This window comes from Phocoena phocoena, chromosome 2 (assembly GCF_963924675.1).
Source record: "Phocoena phocoena chromosome 2, mPhoPho1.1, whole genome shotgun sequence".
In the NCBI taxonomy this organism is placed as follows: Eukaryota; Metazoa; Chordata; class Mammalia; order Artiodactyla; family Phocoenidae; genus Phocoena; species Phocoena phocoena.
In genome coordinates, this window is record NC_089220.1 from 112,470,632 (window position 1) to 112,485,511 (window position 14,880).

Genomic DNA, 14,880 nt, shown 5'->3' on the forward strand with positions numbered 1-14,880 from the left:
TGAAATGCTGCAATTAGTAGGAGCCTGGATTTTTGCAGCAATAGTTAGGGGGTGACTTTGAAAAGGGCTAAATAAATGATATCAAGGCTTTCTACCATCCTGCGGAGGGGGAGGTGTGGGCAAGCTCGGGGGATTAAGGATGAAGTCAGATTGTTTACAATACTTGGGTCTCTCCCCAAAGCCTCCAAGAGGCCTCACAAACCTGAGAGTGCGGAGGAATCACCTGCAGAGCTGTAAGAGGGGGAGCTGAGGTTCTGCGAGGTGGGAAGCGTGGGAATGGGAGGGCAGCGGTGGGTGGGGGAGAGAGGAGGAGAGGAAGCAGGCGGAGTGTGAGGCTTGGCGTAGAGAGGCTTGGTGAGCTCCTTTCGGGACAGTGGCCGTGATGACAGGAAGGGGTCAAGGCACCAGCAGCCAGGGCCCAAGTGTGTCCCCAACCACACTTTCACAGGTCAAATGTCTCTCCCCACCCTCGACTGTGAGCTTCTAGCGCTCGGCCTGAAACTTGGTCATCTCTCCATCCTCGACTGTGCCCAGGAAATCTTGGGAGGACAGCCTTTCTGAGGTAGGTCGCCTCCCCTTCTCAGAAATGGACCTGACATCGGCCTTCACTCCCAGCAGCACAAGACTGGAGGTAAGCATTATGAGAGGTGTTTTCCTCTTCTACCTGCTGGGGCATGCAAGCCTCAACTCCAACCCTATCTCGGCACCGATGGGCAACCCACTGGCAAACACAGAATTTTCTGGCCAGGGCCTGCCACCTGGCCCCTCTGGCCCTCTGCTGTGACGATAAGACCTGGACAAACAAGGACTGTGGTTCAAAGGGGCGATGCTTTCACTCAAGTTTGTGCAACCAGTACAAGACAGAGCTGTCAGCCAAACTGTAGCCCCAGATGGGCATTCTTGCTACCTGCTGGAAGCTTCTCCGCTGTAAGCCTGAGAGGACAACCGGCTCCAGATAAATGACCCCTGTGTGTACAGTCCAACTGTCCTTTCTTAGGCTGAGAATAGACTGCTTTATCCTGATCGTCACTCCTTTTTTCAAATGTTCAACTCCCTTTCTTGTATGAAGTAACAGTAGGCAATCGTTTGTGCTGATTTACAATGACTGACAAAATACGGAGCTGGAAACCACGTTAGTCCCTAGTTCTAGAGAGATCTTGCCCATGGCTGCATGACAGCCAAGAGCCTGGGAACCATCCCGGGCCAGCCCTGCCTCCCTGAGGGCACTGCCCTGCATTTCCTATCCTGCCCCTTCCGTAAATAAATCCCTCTTCCTTCAGAAATGCACCCTTAGTGAATTAGAGAGCGGGGTCAGCCCACAACCATCTGAATTTAAGCTTAAAAAAGACGGTGGAGGTTTTCAGGGTCCTGATGTGACGTCACAGACACTTTGCAACTTCACTGGAAGTTCATCACACTTCATTTTTTTCCCAAAAAGTTTTGCAGTGACAGCTGCATAGGACTTCGGTGTTACCTGTGGGCTTCCCCTCAGGGGAAGTTAAGCACTCCCCTTAACTGTCCTGTGCGATCACTTTTTAGGGGCAGGGGCAGCATGGCAGTGCTTTGAAGAGCTCACGTTTATGGATGACAAAGGAAGCTGCCCAGGATCCAGGACATGGGGGTGACAGCGCCCCGCTCTCTTCTTGGGGGCGGGGGAGGCAATTAAAACGCAACAATCAAACCAACCTTTAAATAGTAACTTTTAAAAATATAAAAACAGCTCATTACAATGACTTTTCATTTTCTCTTTTCTTCAGGAATCAACTTGTCTTCCACCCTCCCTTGTGGGAAGAACCTTAACAAGAGGTGGCAGCTGAGCAGATTCTGAGACCCAGAGAGAGGAGGGAGAGAGGGAGGGAGAAAGAGAGAGAGAGAGAGAGACAGACAGACAGACAGACAGACTCTGGATACGTCTCCCCAGCCTTAGAAAGGGAACGCACCTTGCGTCTCTGCAGCCTCCCATGCCAGGTTGGGGGAGGGGCTCACCCAGGAACAAGAGTGGGAGGGGGGTAGGGGCGTGGTTCACCAGAGCCCCTCCTTCCTTCTCACCAGACAGAATCACACATTATAAAATAATCCATAAAAATGCAGTATAAAAATTATCTTCCATATGCTACATCCATGGAGAGCCCACCACCAGGACTCACGACGCCCTTTAGCTTTTCCTTAGAAGAAGAAAAAATAAGACCAAAAGGAAAAAAGGAAAAAAAAAAAAAAAACCCCAAAGACCAAAAACCCACCAAAATCCTAACACCTCAGAACATTTTGGTACCAAAAAGTGGCACCTGCAGGAGACGATATTCTAGCTGTAAGCTGTCTGGGCTCCTAAGAGAGACGGGAAGCTACAAGAAGTCGGCCCAGTGCGCCCCCAGTCCAACCCCAAGTCCCCTCTCCCCAGCCAGGGGGGAGATAAACCTCAGACTCACAGCTCTGCAGGTTAAATACACACTTTCCCTCTAAGGAGAGAGGAGGAGGTCAGAGGCAGGAAAGGGGAGAGAAGGCATTTTACGAAAGGACATCACTTCTAATTCCTTTTATTCAAATTAAAAAAAAAAAAAAAAAAAAAGCACCCACATCAGTTGCTATTTTTTCTCTGGTAGCTCCCTGAGCTGAGTCGTTATGCTTTCCTCTAACTTCGTATCCTTTTTAGGTTGTGTCCGAAGATTAAGAAGGGCCGGAGACAGAGTGGCTTTGAACTTCCATTTCTCACCACAATAACCAAATGTGCACCAAAGAGAGATGGAGGTCAGGGTGGGAGGGAGGGAAGGAGGGAGGGAGAGAGAAAGGGGGAGGGAGAGAGAGAGAGAGAGAGAGAGAGACAGACAGACAGTGGGTCAGACACCTGAAAGGGGAGCATGGAGCTCAGGAGACTACAGAAAAACCCACCATTTCTGCTGCCGTCAGCCCGGGCTGGCACCCATCTCAAGCTCTGTCAATCCGTCAGTCTATCTGGAGCTTGGTCCTGACACGCCTCAATCGATTCCCAGGTCCACATGCGGATACACTTGTCCAGGGGGGTACCTGATAGCCAACCTGGCTGCCAGCCGTAGTGCCTCTCCTCCACCCCAGGAGTTTTCTCCCCGTTCTACTCCCTCTCCATTCTGCACCCCGCTCCCTGCCTCCCCTTCCCAGATGGGAACTTTTGTTGTTTTTTTTTTTTTTTTAAAAAAAAAAAAAAGAAAGAAAAAAGCCACCACCACGAGTGGATTACAAATACAGCAGGCGAAATACACGGCTGGCGTTGCCGGTGGGAAGGGGCCTCCTCCCCCCGCTGACCAGTCCGAGACAGGAGTCTGTTATTTACACTTTTCACAAACCTTGCACGCTGCACAGCCAGGGACGTGAAACCCCCCCTCCCCTGGCACAAACGTGTGGTCCACGCTCCAGTGTCCCCGAGCCAGGGCAGGGGAACACATCAAAAACAAGAGGGGAAGGAAAGATTCATGAGGGCGTCTGTGGGGAGCCGGAGCCACGAGCCCCCGAATAAATCTATGTGTAGCATCTGCCAGGATCGGTAAGGGGAGGAGAGGAGAAATCCATCAGAGTCCGTGAGTCCCATCAATCCACGCCTGGGAGTCCCGACTGTGACGGGGGCACCTTCTCAGCCGCCGGAGCACAGCGCTGGCCCACTCGCCGCCCATCCTCCACGTCCACGGAGCCCCTCGCCGGGGTCTCCCCGGCACAGCTGAGTCTGTCTCTCCCGGAGTTTGACAGCCCTGTTACAGTCCTTGTTTAGTAGATGACCTCATAAACCGTGGCCTTCTTGTCACCAGAGCCTGTTACAATATACTTGTCATCCGCCGAAATGTCACAACTCAAGACAGACGAGGATTCCTTAGACTGGAGGAGGAGAGGCAAGAGAGGGCGGCGAGAGAAAGGACAGAAATTCACTTTGTGGGTACTGGACGCCCCTTCAGGGCTCTCTGAATTCAACCGCCCTCTGCCCGCCCCGGAGCCCACACTGCAAGGCCTTCAAACACAGCCCTTCCCGTGAGAGGGGCCCCTTCCACCTGCCTCCCCACAAGGAAAAGCTCGTTAACAGGGAGGGCCCAACGTGATCTTTACAGTCTCTGAGGAGCAAAACAGAACACTTGAGCCTCCTGAGTTTACAAACAGGAAGAAGCTTGTCTGAGCTGGGAGCAGGTGTCAACAGGCCAGACCCTCAGCCTGGTGAGCTAAGAAAAAGGATTTGCACCTGAGTTTTGAAGCATCCAGTGTAACTGGAGACTTGAAAGTTACGTGCGTGACACGCTAGATGCCAGACTTCTAGCCCGAATCCAGAAAGTGGCTTGTTGGCTCCGAGAGTGGGTGTGACTGTGTGTGTGTGTGTGGGGGGCATGTCTCTGTATGTGTGCGCGTCTGTGTGACCAAGTGAGAGGGCGCAGCATCAGGCCCCAGGTCTTGAAAACTCACAGAAAGCCTCTTCCTCCTCTCCCATCTCCTTCTGGATCTTTCTCCTGCCCCACCTCTCTCCCTACTTGGAAGTGTTGAGATGAAATACGAACTTCCTTGAATATCAGACAACACTGCTCAGAAAAAAAGCTGCCCAGTTTGCTCCCATGCCCAGCACACCTCCTGCGAGGGCTCAGCGTGCAGGCCAAAGCCAAGAGCCTGTTTTCACTTCTCCTTGCTCTAGAAATCCTACAAGAGCCCCTGCTTAAAAGCCCTCACCCCGAGGGGTCAGATGCCATTAGCAGCAGAGTGTATGGCCCACTGACGCGCCCAAGTCCAAGCCCTTGCCTCTGGAGAACCCATCCTGGACCCCTGGCAGGCAGGGGCTGGAAGAGGCCGGGGCAAGTTCTGCTTTACCTGCCCCACCCCCGCCCCCAGCGCCGCGGACGGGCCCTGACTCTGGGCAGAATCAGGAGGGGTGCTCGGATGGCGGGTGGTACCTGGAATATGCTGGCTCCATACGGTGTCCTCCAGGCGTTGAGAAGGTTATCTTTCCCAGTGCTCACAAACCACTTGCCTGCAGGCGGGAGGCAAAGGAAACATCAGGTTGTGGGGCTGCTGCCCTCTAAAGTGAGACCCGCCCCATACATGGCTGGCTGCCATGGAAACACAGTGTGAACCGCTAACCAGTGCTGGGCCAACTCTTCACTTGTGAGAGGCATTTTGTAACCGAGACACAGTAACACAAACATCGACACCCAGAGAATGCCTTCCTCTGCAATCGAGGGGAGGGGTGGGCAGGCTGGGACGGAGAAAGGGAGGATCTGCAGTTGATCACAGGGATTACACTGCCCAAAAGATTCTTTTTAAAGCCACTAAGGTTGACTGATCCATCTCGATTCTACTACTGGAAGACGGCAGGAAGTACTAGGAATGACAAAGCTCTGAGTGTCTGGAGACCCAGCGGAAGGCGGGGATCGCTGCAGGTGCGCTGCCAGGGCTCTGCCTGCGTTAATGCCCCAGGGCTCCCAGAGCCACGTGGGGTGCCTGCAATTTCTGGTCCACAGAAAGACCGGTCGGGGTTTAGAGAGGACGGGACGCATCAGAGCTGCACAGCCGTAACTACTGAGTCCGCGTGCCACAACTACTGAAGCCCACGCGCCTACAGCCGTGCTCTCCAACAAGAGAAGCCACCACAATGAGAAGCCCACCCACCGCAACAAAAAGCAGCCCCCACTCGCTACAACTAGAGAAAGCCTGCGCGCAGCAACGAAGACCCAACACAGCCAAAAAGGAATAACTAAATTTCTAAAACAGTAAAATAAATTTATATATATAAAAAAAAAGTGGGTCGGCAGATATTCCAATCCAGAGCTATGGCCACCAAAGCCTGGGGTCTGAACCACAACCTGGAAGCGCTGCTGGCAGGGCTGTGAGTACTGTCCCTTTGCCCCAAGCCAGCACGGTCTGGCTCTGGCCTGGTCTCACAAGTGCTTGGTACCCTGTGGCAGTACCCGCATCCGAGGATGCAGGGGGGGATGCCAGGTGGGGGGCACTGGTCAGGGTCAGGGGACCTGGTTCTGGGACCGTGCTCACTTTGGGCCTCTGGCCCTTCTCTGAGCTTTGGGCCGCATCTATGCACAGAGGGCAGGCCAGGCGTCCCGGGGCTCCCACTCCCCCAGGCTCACCGCAGTAGGCGAACTTGAGGGATAGCACGCAGCTCTCGTGCAGGTGCAGCTGGTACTTGTCGGGCTTGCTGTGGTGCAGCACCTCCACGTTGCTGCTCTCCATGCCCACGGCCAGCCACTCCCCGGTGGGGCAGTAACCCAGCGAGAAGATCTGCGGGGGAGGGGCATAAGGAGATCAGCAACCTCCAGAGCCACAGGGGTGGGGGGGGGTCCTCGAGGGCCCTGCTCTGCGACTCTGAAAACTCAGCGTCCCACCACTCCTTCCCCCAGCACCTCCCCACCTGCCATTTGCAAAGCCAAGCCCGATAACCCGGGGGGAACGGGATCTCAGGTTTCATCCCCATTTGACAGGTGACGAAGTTGAGGCCCAGAGAGGTTGCTGACTCTAGAAAGTAAGTGGCAGAGCAAACTCAGAGGTGGCACAGATATTTCACTCTCACAGTTATTCTCTCTTGCCTCAGTGACTTCTGCCTTTCCTTAAGAAAAACGTGAGTCAATAAAACACTAACGTCTTGAATAGCAAGATTAAAATATTAAAACAAGTAATGAAACAACAACAGAACCCAGTAATACCTGGCACTTATAGAATGCTTTCTATGAGCCATGCTTACAGCCAAGGCTTTTAGAGGGACCATTTCAGGTGCTCCCGCCAGGCCCATGGGGCAGCTATGACTACTCCCATCCCACATAAGAAAACCAAGGCCAAAGTGCTCAACGGCAGAGGAGCTGGGAATCAAATCCAAGCCGTTGGCTCAAGTGTGTCCAACTCCAAAGCCTTGTCGATTCTGTTTCATTGCCACTTCCTCCAGGAAGCCTTCCCAGATGGCTCAGGTTGGTCTCAGGTCCATTTGCAACGACCAGGTGTGAGGGCCCCTTTGTCCCGACTCAGCCACTGGGACCTGGGGAGGAAAGGCCCCACGCTGCTCCAATGGAGGGAAGGGGGGGGGTCTCGGGGGCACACCTGGGAGGTGAAGTCATGCTGCTGCAGCTGCCGGCCCTCCCGCAGGTCCCAGGAGCGCACGGTGTTGTCCAGGCCTCCGGTCCATAGCTTGGTGCCGTCGTGGGAGATGTCTATGCAGCTGGCCCCATCCGTGTGGCCCTGGAACTGCCTAGGAAGGCCAGGCAGGGATGGGGGTGAGCTCCGGGGAAGAAGCGACGCCAAGCGGACAGCCATCCCAGGGGGCAGGCCAGCTCCGCCTGAGCAGAACAGGAAACAGGTCCATCGTCCCCCCGGGGAGCTTGTTGCAGCAGAGCCAGGCCTGGGCCCCTCTCCTACTCTGCTCAAGGGTCTTCGGCAGGGGCAGTTCTGGGAGAGCAGGTACGTAACAGGGAACCCCCCCCCCCCCGCCTTAGCCCGACACCTCATGCCTCCTCAATTTGCATTCTTGATCCATCCTTGTCACCCCGCATGAACCACGCGGCTGAGGCCATAAACCAGCTGCACGGCGCTATGACTAACACAGACGGCCACACTGCACTGAGGGCCGATGCTGGGCCCGGCGCTGGGCTCCGACTCTAAGGAAGGGGCTTCTCTCCGCCCGTTGCATGCAAGGGAAACCGAGGCACGGAGGTTAAGCGACTTGCACAAGGTCACACGGAGGCAAGATTGAAACCCTGCAGCTTCGCTCCCGAGGCCCCACACTTAACCACCAAGAGGTACTGCTCCTCCACTCTGGTCTCAACGCCTCTCCTTCTCCTGCCCTCTCTGTGTGTCTCCAGCTCCCCTTCTCCCCGGAGCCTTGTGCAAGTTCCTGGGCCAAGGAGCCCTCCATCGTCTACCCATGCCAGGCATCTGGCACAAGCTGTTTTCTCACCTGGGTGCCCTCGCCCGCGCTGTTCCAGCCGGCCCACAGCACCTCGGACAGGCCAGTCGCAGCAAAGATACCAGGCACGGCCAGCGAGGCCCTCCCGAGGACAAGGACCCCCGCTCCCTCCCGTGTCTAACCTGACTAGGGTCTGGTTGTGCAGGTCCCACACGGCAATGTTCCCGTCACTACAGCAGGAGAAGCAGACTTTGGCGTCGGGGCTGATGGCCAGGGCGTAGCAGGCCGGAGCCGAGGATGTCAGCTCGGCCTTGATGCGGGGTGTGGGTGACGCCAGGTCCCAGATGGTGAGCGTGCTGGCCTCGCCGCCCACGATGAGCGTGCGCCCGTCGGGGAGCAGCTTGCAGGAGCGGATGTAGTTGTCCCTGTTCTGGAGGGGGAAGGGGCAGCGTTCAGCACCACCCACCTCCCCTCCTGGGGACCAGGAGGGTCCACAACACTGAGCATCCTGGCCGCTTCTGCCCACTTCCTGCCCTTACCGAAGGCAGCTGCCAGTCCGACTCCGCTCCTCATTCACTCCTCGTCCACCCCCCTTCCAAACTTTCGCTCACTTCTTCACAGACCCCTGGAGGTCGGCATCACCTCCCCTTACAGACGACGAAAGTGGGGCTCAGGGAGGTTTGCCAACTTGCCCAAAGTCGCCCAGCCAATACAGGGCTGCACCTGGCCGGGGGGATGGGGCTCTCCCCCTGACCCAGGCTGTCCCGCTCTCCTAGACCAGGTGGAAGGGATGCCCACAGCTCTGGGATCCTCACCAGGCAGTCCAGCTGGGAGATGGGGCTCTTGCTGCCCGGCTGGCTGATGTCCCAGATCTTCACGCAGCCCTTGCCACCTGTGTAGACGTGCCGCGTGGGGTTGCTGATGGTCACTGCACACACCACCTCCCCGTGGCTGAGGGTGTTGATCTGCCTTGCGTGCCTGGGGATGCCGGGGCCTGCCAGGGCATCGTGGGGGAAGGGCACGGGCTGCATCTGCCCGTCAGCACTCACGTGGAAAGAGTAGGCTCTGGGAGGGGGAGAACCACACTTCTGCCATCTCCAATCCTCTAATAACAGTTTGTACAGCTCCTGCCTAGTTTGACCGGCACCCGCCCCTGCCTGGCCTCCTTGCCTCCAGGTGTCCCCTCTCTCCAGATCTGAGGGCACCTGGTAACCCCAACCTCCTTGGCCTGGCTCCACCAGGCCGGAAACTGCTGCAGAGTCCAACCTTGGCTTCTGCCCCCGCTTACAGATCCTTGCTCCAAACCAGGTGGCTGACCCCAAACTGGCCGCGGGAAGGGAGCACCCTTCCCCCACCATCTACAGAATCCCGAACACGCTGACTCCAGAAAGGACCCAGCTTGAACGCCACCCCTCCTCTAGGAGCCAGTGGCATTAGGGAGGAAAACCTGTCTGCGACCCTCCAAATGAGTCCCAGGGTGCACCTCAGAGCCAGGGCCGAGCCAGTGTGGTCGGCCTGCTGTTTTAAGTGCCAGCTGTGGGCAGAACCCACAGGAGCCCCCAAGGCCAGGGCAGCTCCACGGCGTTTGGTTGAGAGACCGCAGTGTCCGAAGTGTTCCTTCCCTCTCAGAGCCCAGGGACCACATCCTCCACCCCAGCCCTGTCTCGTTCCCCTTTCAGAGGGAGCCTGGGGGCCGTTCAGGAGCGCGGCCAGGCAGCTTTGCTGGGGCTGCAACCTGGCCTGTGGGTACCCCGAGAGGGGCAGACACCCTCCCTCAGGGGAGGTCCACCAGGGCAGGGGATGGGTGGGTGGGTGGTGTGCTCTCCCCCACCCTCCCCAAGAAGCAGAAGATAGCCAAAGCTTACGGTTTTCCACCAGGAATGGAGGCGAGGCTGGAGGGCAGGCCCGTGGCCCGCATCGGGGGGTGAGGGTCAAACCCAACCTGTAAGGCAAGGCCAGGCCAGCCCTTAGTGCGGGGTGCCGCCATACGTCCCCCCACTATACATCCCCCTCCACCACCTCCTGTCCCACCCGCACGGCGCTGCCTCTTCAGAACCCGAGACAGCTGGGCAGAGCACAGCCCCTTGTTCCAGAGAGAGCACGGGCCCAGGAGGGCCAAGTGCCTCGTCCAGGACAATGGCAGGAACACGATGATGGTCCAGAGCCCGAACTCCGAACCGGTTATCTTCCGCTCCCTCCCCCAGCTCATTCTCCCTGCTCTGCAAGGCCGAGCGGGCCCCTCCTCACTTTGTTCCCTCCCCTGGTGCCCCAGGGGGCTTGTCATGTGGAGAGGAGGCCAACCTGGGTTCAGGAGATCAAGAGAAAAACCGTCTCCTGGAAGAGGACCCACCTCTCCAGTCTGAACTGCTCTCAATAAACGGCAGACAAATCTTGGTATAACGGGCTGCCCCGTTTGCCAAGTCCCTGCCTCGTGGAAATCACCTGACTCACCGTGGGATGCCCGCCCCCACAGAGCCCAGAAAGAGGCGTCAGCCCCGCTTCCCAGATGGAAAGGGGCAGCCCAGGGAGGCTGTGTTGTGTGAGGTCACATGGCAACTGATGGGCAGGCGGGGTGGGACCCAGGTCTGCTGACCCCCAAGCGCGTTCCACTCTTATTCCTAATTAACACTCTACCCCAAAGGCAGCTAGCTGCCTGGTCGCTGGGCCCAGGTCCCCTTTGGTGTGCAGGAAGGGCCACCTTCACCCCCTCTAACTCCCCCGCTCCTTACCCAGTCCCCCCAAAAAAGGAGCCAAAAGGTCTACGTACAGCTCCAAAGCTCACCATTGGCGATCGGCCATAGGCGGCGGCAGCGGCGGCGGCAGCCGCGCTCATCTGGGGTGGGATGTTGTGGAGGCCGGCGTAGGCGCTGGGGCTGGTGAGGGAGCCGTTCATCTCATGGTGGCTCATCATGGCAAAGGGCGCAGCGTAGGAGCTGGTGATGGAGATGGGCGTGCGCAGGGCCGAGGCTGCAAGGAGGCGGGCGTCAGCTGGGAGAGGCCACCAAGGGGAGTGGGCCCCACGCCTCCATCAAGGGCAAAGCTCAGGCCACCAGGCTGCCTCCCTGCCCAGCAGCAATCCCTCCTGTGTTCTAAAGCTGCCTACTCCAGGCAGTCCTCCTGGACTGAACCCACCTACCAGAGAACCCCATCTTCACAGCCGAAGAAGGTTCGAGCTGAAAGACGTGACCACCGGTTCTTATAGAGCAGGACTTGGAGGCCCAGAGGAGGGGGTTGTTCAGAGCCTCACAGAACTAACAGCAGAGGCAGACAGATCATTGGTGTCCTGACCTGTCCGAAACTCCTTCCACACACCTAGTGCACAGTGGCTCCAGTAAGCCCTGACATCGGTGTTGAAGCACCAGGCACTCACCTTCTTCTCAAACCTGACCAAGTCCCCCAGAGACGGGCCCTGGGAGAGCCCTGACTCTGACCCCCCTCCCTGGCCCCCATCTGTGAGGCTCCAGCCCTGGCCTGGGGCAGAGCCCCTCCCCTCAAACATGGTCAGCCCAGCCCCATCGTGCCTACCCATTATACCTATCGGGTCCATGCCTGGAGGCTTGCCCGGCATCGACCGGAGTCCCGGGGTCGTGCTGGTGCCCGGAGTTGGGGCATCGTTCCTTGGGGTTGGTGTGTTGGACTTGAGCCCAGGGGTGGAGGATTTGTCATTCTGAAGAGGGTAGATGCAGAGACCAAGGGAAGCCATGAAGATTCCTTTCTCCCAAGAGCTGGGCACCACATGAAGCCCAGTGCTGGACCCAGCTCTGAATCTTCTGCCCCACAGCTCCTCAATTCTTGCCCAATCTTGTTTGGCGGGGACTGTGGCAATTGTTCCCATTTAATAGATGCAGCAACTAAGACTTAGAAATGTTAACTAATAACAAGCACAGGGCTCAGCCTGTAAGTGGTAAAGACAGGATTTGAACCCAGGCCAAGCCCCAATCCGTGTACTTTCTACTCCAGCCCTCTGCCTTCCACTTAGCACTACTCCAGATCCAGACCCTTTTCCAGAACGCTTTCCCTCTGCCCCCACGTTCCCCACCCTCTCCCAGCCTCTGCGGCGCCAGGGGCAGACCCCACATACATGACCAAGGTCTTTGGTCTTGGAGGAGGGTGTGCTGCTGGAGGAGGCCACCGAGGCGGGGCTGGTGGGAGCGTCCTTCTTCAGGCCACGGGCCTTGTCCAGCCCGTTTTCAGGAGGGGAGTGTGCCGGGCTGACCCGGGGCGTCGCTGGGTCCTAAAAACACAAGTGACATGGGGATGTGCTGAGCAGTGACGAGTCTGGAGTCTCTCTGCTCTGGGGACGGGAATGGAGTGGGCACGGGGCATGGGAAAAGAGCCTGGTCCCAAGTGGGGACAATGAGTTTTTAATGACCTAGTCTGACCCCTTCATCCCACAGATGGGGGGAGACTGAGGCCTGGGTGGGTGGAGGTGACCTGCCCAAGATCAAATACGAGTTCAGGACTCCAAGCTGGGCAGCTGGGCCTTGGCCCTGGGTAGGTCCTTTTCAGCTCCCCCTCCCTCGCTAAGGCTGACCCAGGGGGCTCACAACCCCAAGATCCCAGGGGTGGTGGGGAGAACAGAGCTGACCTGGAGGACCATGGTGACTGGGAGCCAGCCCTCCCCTGGGATCTTCAGGGGCCTGTCTCTGGAGACCCAGCCTAGGAACCCAGCAGTGTGCACGAATGCCCAGCCACCAGGCAGCCAAGCCCTGCCCTCCTCCTCCTGACCAGCTGGATGCCCCAACCCCGAAGGCCTCGTCACCCAGCTGGGGCTGCTGGTAACGGTGCAACACCTGAGACACGACAGCTCCCACCCAGGACAGGAGCAGTCGCCAACCACCCTGCACAGGGGCAGCCGCCCTGCGACCTGGGCTGGCCCTTACCTCATTGGAAACGTCCACCACCAGATCGTCACTCTTGTCCCCGTCACTGTCCTGCACGGAGAGGGAAGCCAGTGAGAGGCCACGCCCACCCCAGACTGAGCCCAGGCCACGCCCCTGCTTCCACCAGCCAGGCTCTGAACCCCAGCCAAACCCCAAAGTCCACGCTCTCCCCACTCAGCCCCACCAAAGCTGACCTCTTCTCCTTGCTGTTTGCTAGCCCAGACCCCAGCCCCACGGTCACTCTGCTCCCACGCCCACAGGCGGCCTCACCAACACCTGCCCAGTTATAATATTTCTAAGCCTGCTTTAACATGTCACTCTGGAGCCAGACACCTCTCTCCAGCTGGCCTGATATCCACCACCATTTGCAAGTGAGTGCGCTGGTCTCGTTCCATCATTCCCATCACCGTGTGTGTGTGTGGGGGGGGGTGATTAGCCTTGTCTCCCAGAAACGCAGCTGAGGCTTTGGCTGTGCAACGTGTCTGAAGCCCCAGAACAGCCAAGTAGCTGAACACGGAGGGCCGGGCCCAAGGGCACCAGGTCCCACACCGCATCTCCCCCTGCCCTCTGCCCCAGCTCTCAGCCCTGCTCGGCCTGGCACAGAGCAGACACCATGACCACCTGTAGGGTCGAAGTGTGGGGATGCCAGGAACGGTGGCCGTGATGGCAGCAGGGGGTTTTTGGCCCATCGGGGGAGGTACCCCTAGCTCTCCCCAGGCCCCATGGAGGCCCGGATGACTTCCCTGTCCACTGCCTCCTGGCCGTGGTCCGCAGGCTCACGGGACATCGGTCTGTGGACGCTTCCCCTGCCCGGGCCGCCTGCCCTCCTCAGTGCGGCAGCGTCTCCTGCCCCCACCTCTTCCTGACTCTCCCACGACTCAGGCCCCATGGGGTCTCCCCCAGCCCAGCCCACCCAATCCAAACCCCGGCGGAACCCGCCGCGCTCTCAGACATACGTATCGGCTCAAACTGTCCTTCTCCTCTGCTTTCCGCTTCTTGGCTTCCATGCTGTAGTCTGCAGAGCCCCGATGCTTCTCACTGGCCCGCAGGCTTTCCGAGGGCGACACCGAGTTATTCTGGAAGCAAGGAGGAGAGTGAGTATGAACATTTCATGCACATATTGACATAGCTAAGTGACTCAGAAGGTCTGCTGAGGTGTCGTGTGCGTCCTGCAGGTCTCAGCTCCATCGGAAGTTCCCCAGGGACGCCTTCCCAGCTCCCCAGACTCGGTTCCTCTGGGAGCGACCCCGGGAGCACGACGATTCTCTTTTATAGCTGCCATTAGGTAATTAACCCAGCACGGGCCCTTTGCCTCTGGCCTATGAGACTGTATGCCTCATGAGGGCGGGGGTCACGCCTGTGTCCCCCACCACCCATCTGTGCCTGCCACAGAGATTTGCTCAAAGAATGGATAAGCTCAATCTGCACTGGGTCTCGAAAGATGGATCTGAGCCGACAAACTGGGGCCAAGTGCAATACTTCATCTGCTGAACCCGACAGGAGCGGGGAGACTGACCGGGACGGGGATCGCCGGGGTGCCAAAAGGCCTCCTAAGTGGAGGTGGGCGATGGGGCATTTTGTGCGAACACCCTACAACTACAGCATGGCCTCCTACAACTTTAGAGAAACACCAGAGTTATAAAGAAACAGATAAATGCAATGTCATGAAGCCTTTCCCCTCTTAAGACAGGAAAAGGTACAGAGGACAGGTAGACTCCCCCGCTTTGTAATGACAGGAAAGGAGGGGCCCCAAGACAATGGGCAACGTGCCCAAGGTCCCCCAGCAGCAGGCAACACGAAGGAAACCCAAGTTTTTCAGGCCTGGAAGAGACTTAGCAAGTTCTCCCTTCAACTACAAAGCAAGTGAGGACGAGGAGAGTTTGGAATTTCAGGCCTGGGAAGAGGAAAGGTGGGCCAACAGGCGAGGCAGGAGAAGCACCCGCCAGTGGGCCCGGGGACGGAGCGGTGCTGGAAGGGGAGAGCTGCCCGCAGAGGAGGACCCTGGCTGGTGGTGTGATGGGTAACCAGGAACGGGCTGGGAGCAGGGAGGGAGGAGCTACGGGCAGGGGTACCTGCCAGCAAACCTCTGTGCCAAGAGAAAAATACCACAACCCCCTCTAGGGGGCTGCCGAGGTTTGCCCCTTCCTAAGAGAC

General features: G+C 57.8%; 1 protein-coding gene across 16 annotated transcripts in view; it reads right to left on the minus strand.

Annotated features, from left to right (window-relative positions):
- Positions 1-3,732: 3,732 nt before the first annotated feature.
- TLE3 (TLE family member 3, transcriptional corepressor) overlaps positions 3,733-14,880 on the minus strand; it is a 45,462-nt gene continuing 34,314 nt past the window's right edge. For 5 of the 16 annotated variants that reach the window (XM_065871095.1, XM_065871096.1, XM_065871092.1 and 2 more), the window contains 12 exons: positions 13,683-13,802; positions 12,727-12,777; positions 11,925-12,077; positions 11,378-11,510; positions 10,626-10,810; positions 9,709-9,785; positions 8,659-8,908; positions 8,026-8,273; positions 7,042-7,189; positions 6,081-6,231; positions 4,893-4,969; positions 3,733-3,840 (listed from right to left, as the gene is read on the minus strand). In XM_065871095.1, coding sequence (XP_065727167.1) covers positions 3,733-3,840; positions 4,893-4,969; positions 6,081-6,231; positions 7,042-7,189; positions 8,026-8,273; positions 8,659-8,908; positions 9,709-9,785; positions 10,626-10,810; positions 11,378-11,510; positions 11,925-12,077; positions 12,727-12,777; positions 13,683-13,802 — 1,701 coding nt within the window. Of the gene's footprint in view, positions 3,841-4,892; positions 4,970-6,080; positions 6,232-7,041; positions 7,190-8,025; positions 8,274-8,658; positions 8,909-9,708; positions 9,786-10,610; positions 10,832-11,368; positions 11,511-11,882; positions 12,078-12,726; positions 12,778-13,682; positions 13,803-14,880 lie in introns of all 16 variants that reach the window. The other 11 variants (XM_065871089.1, XM_065871085.1, XM_065871099.1 and 8 more) reach the window with 9 other exon arrangements.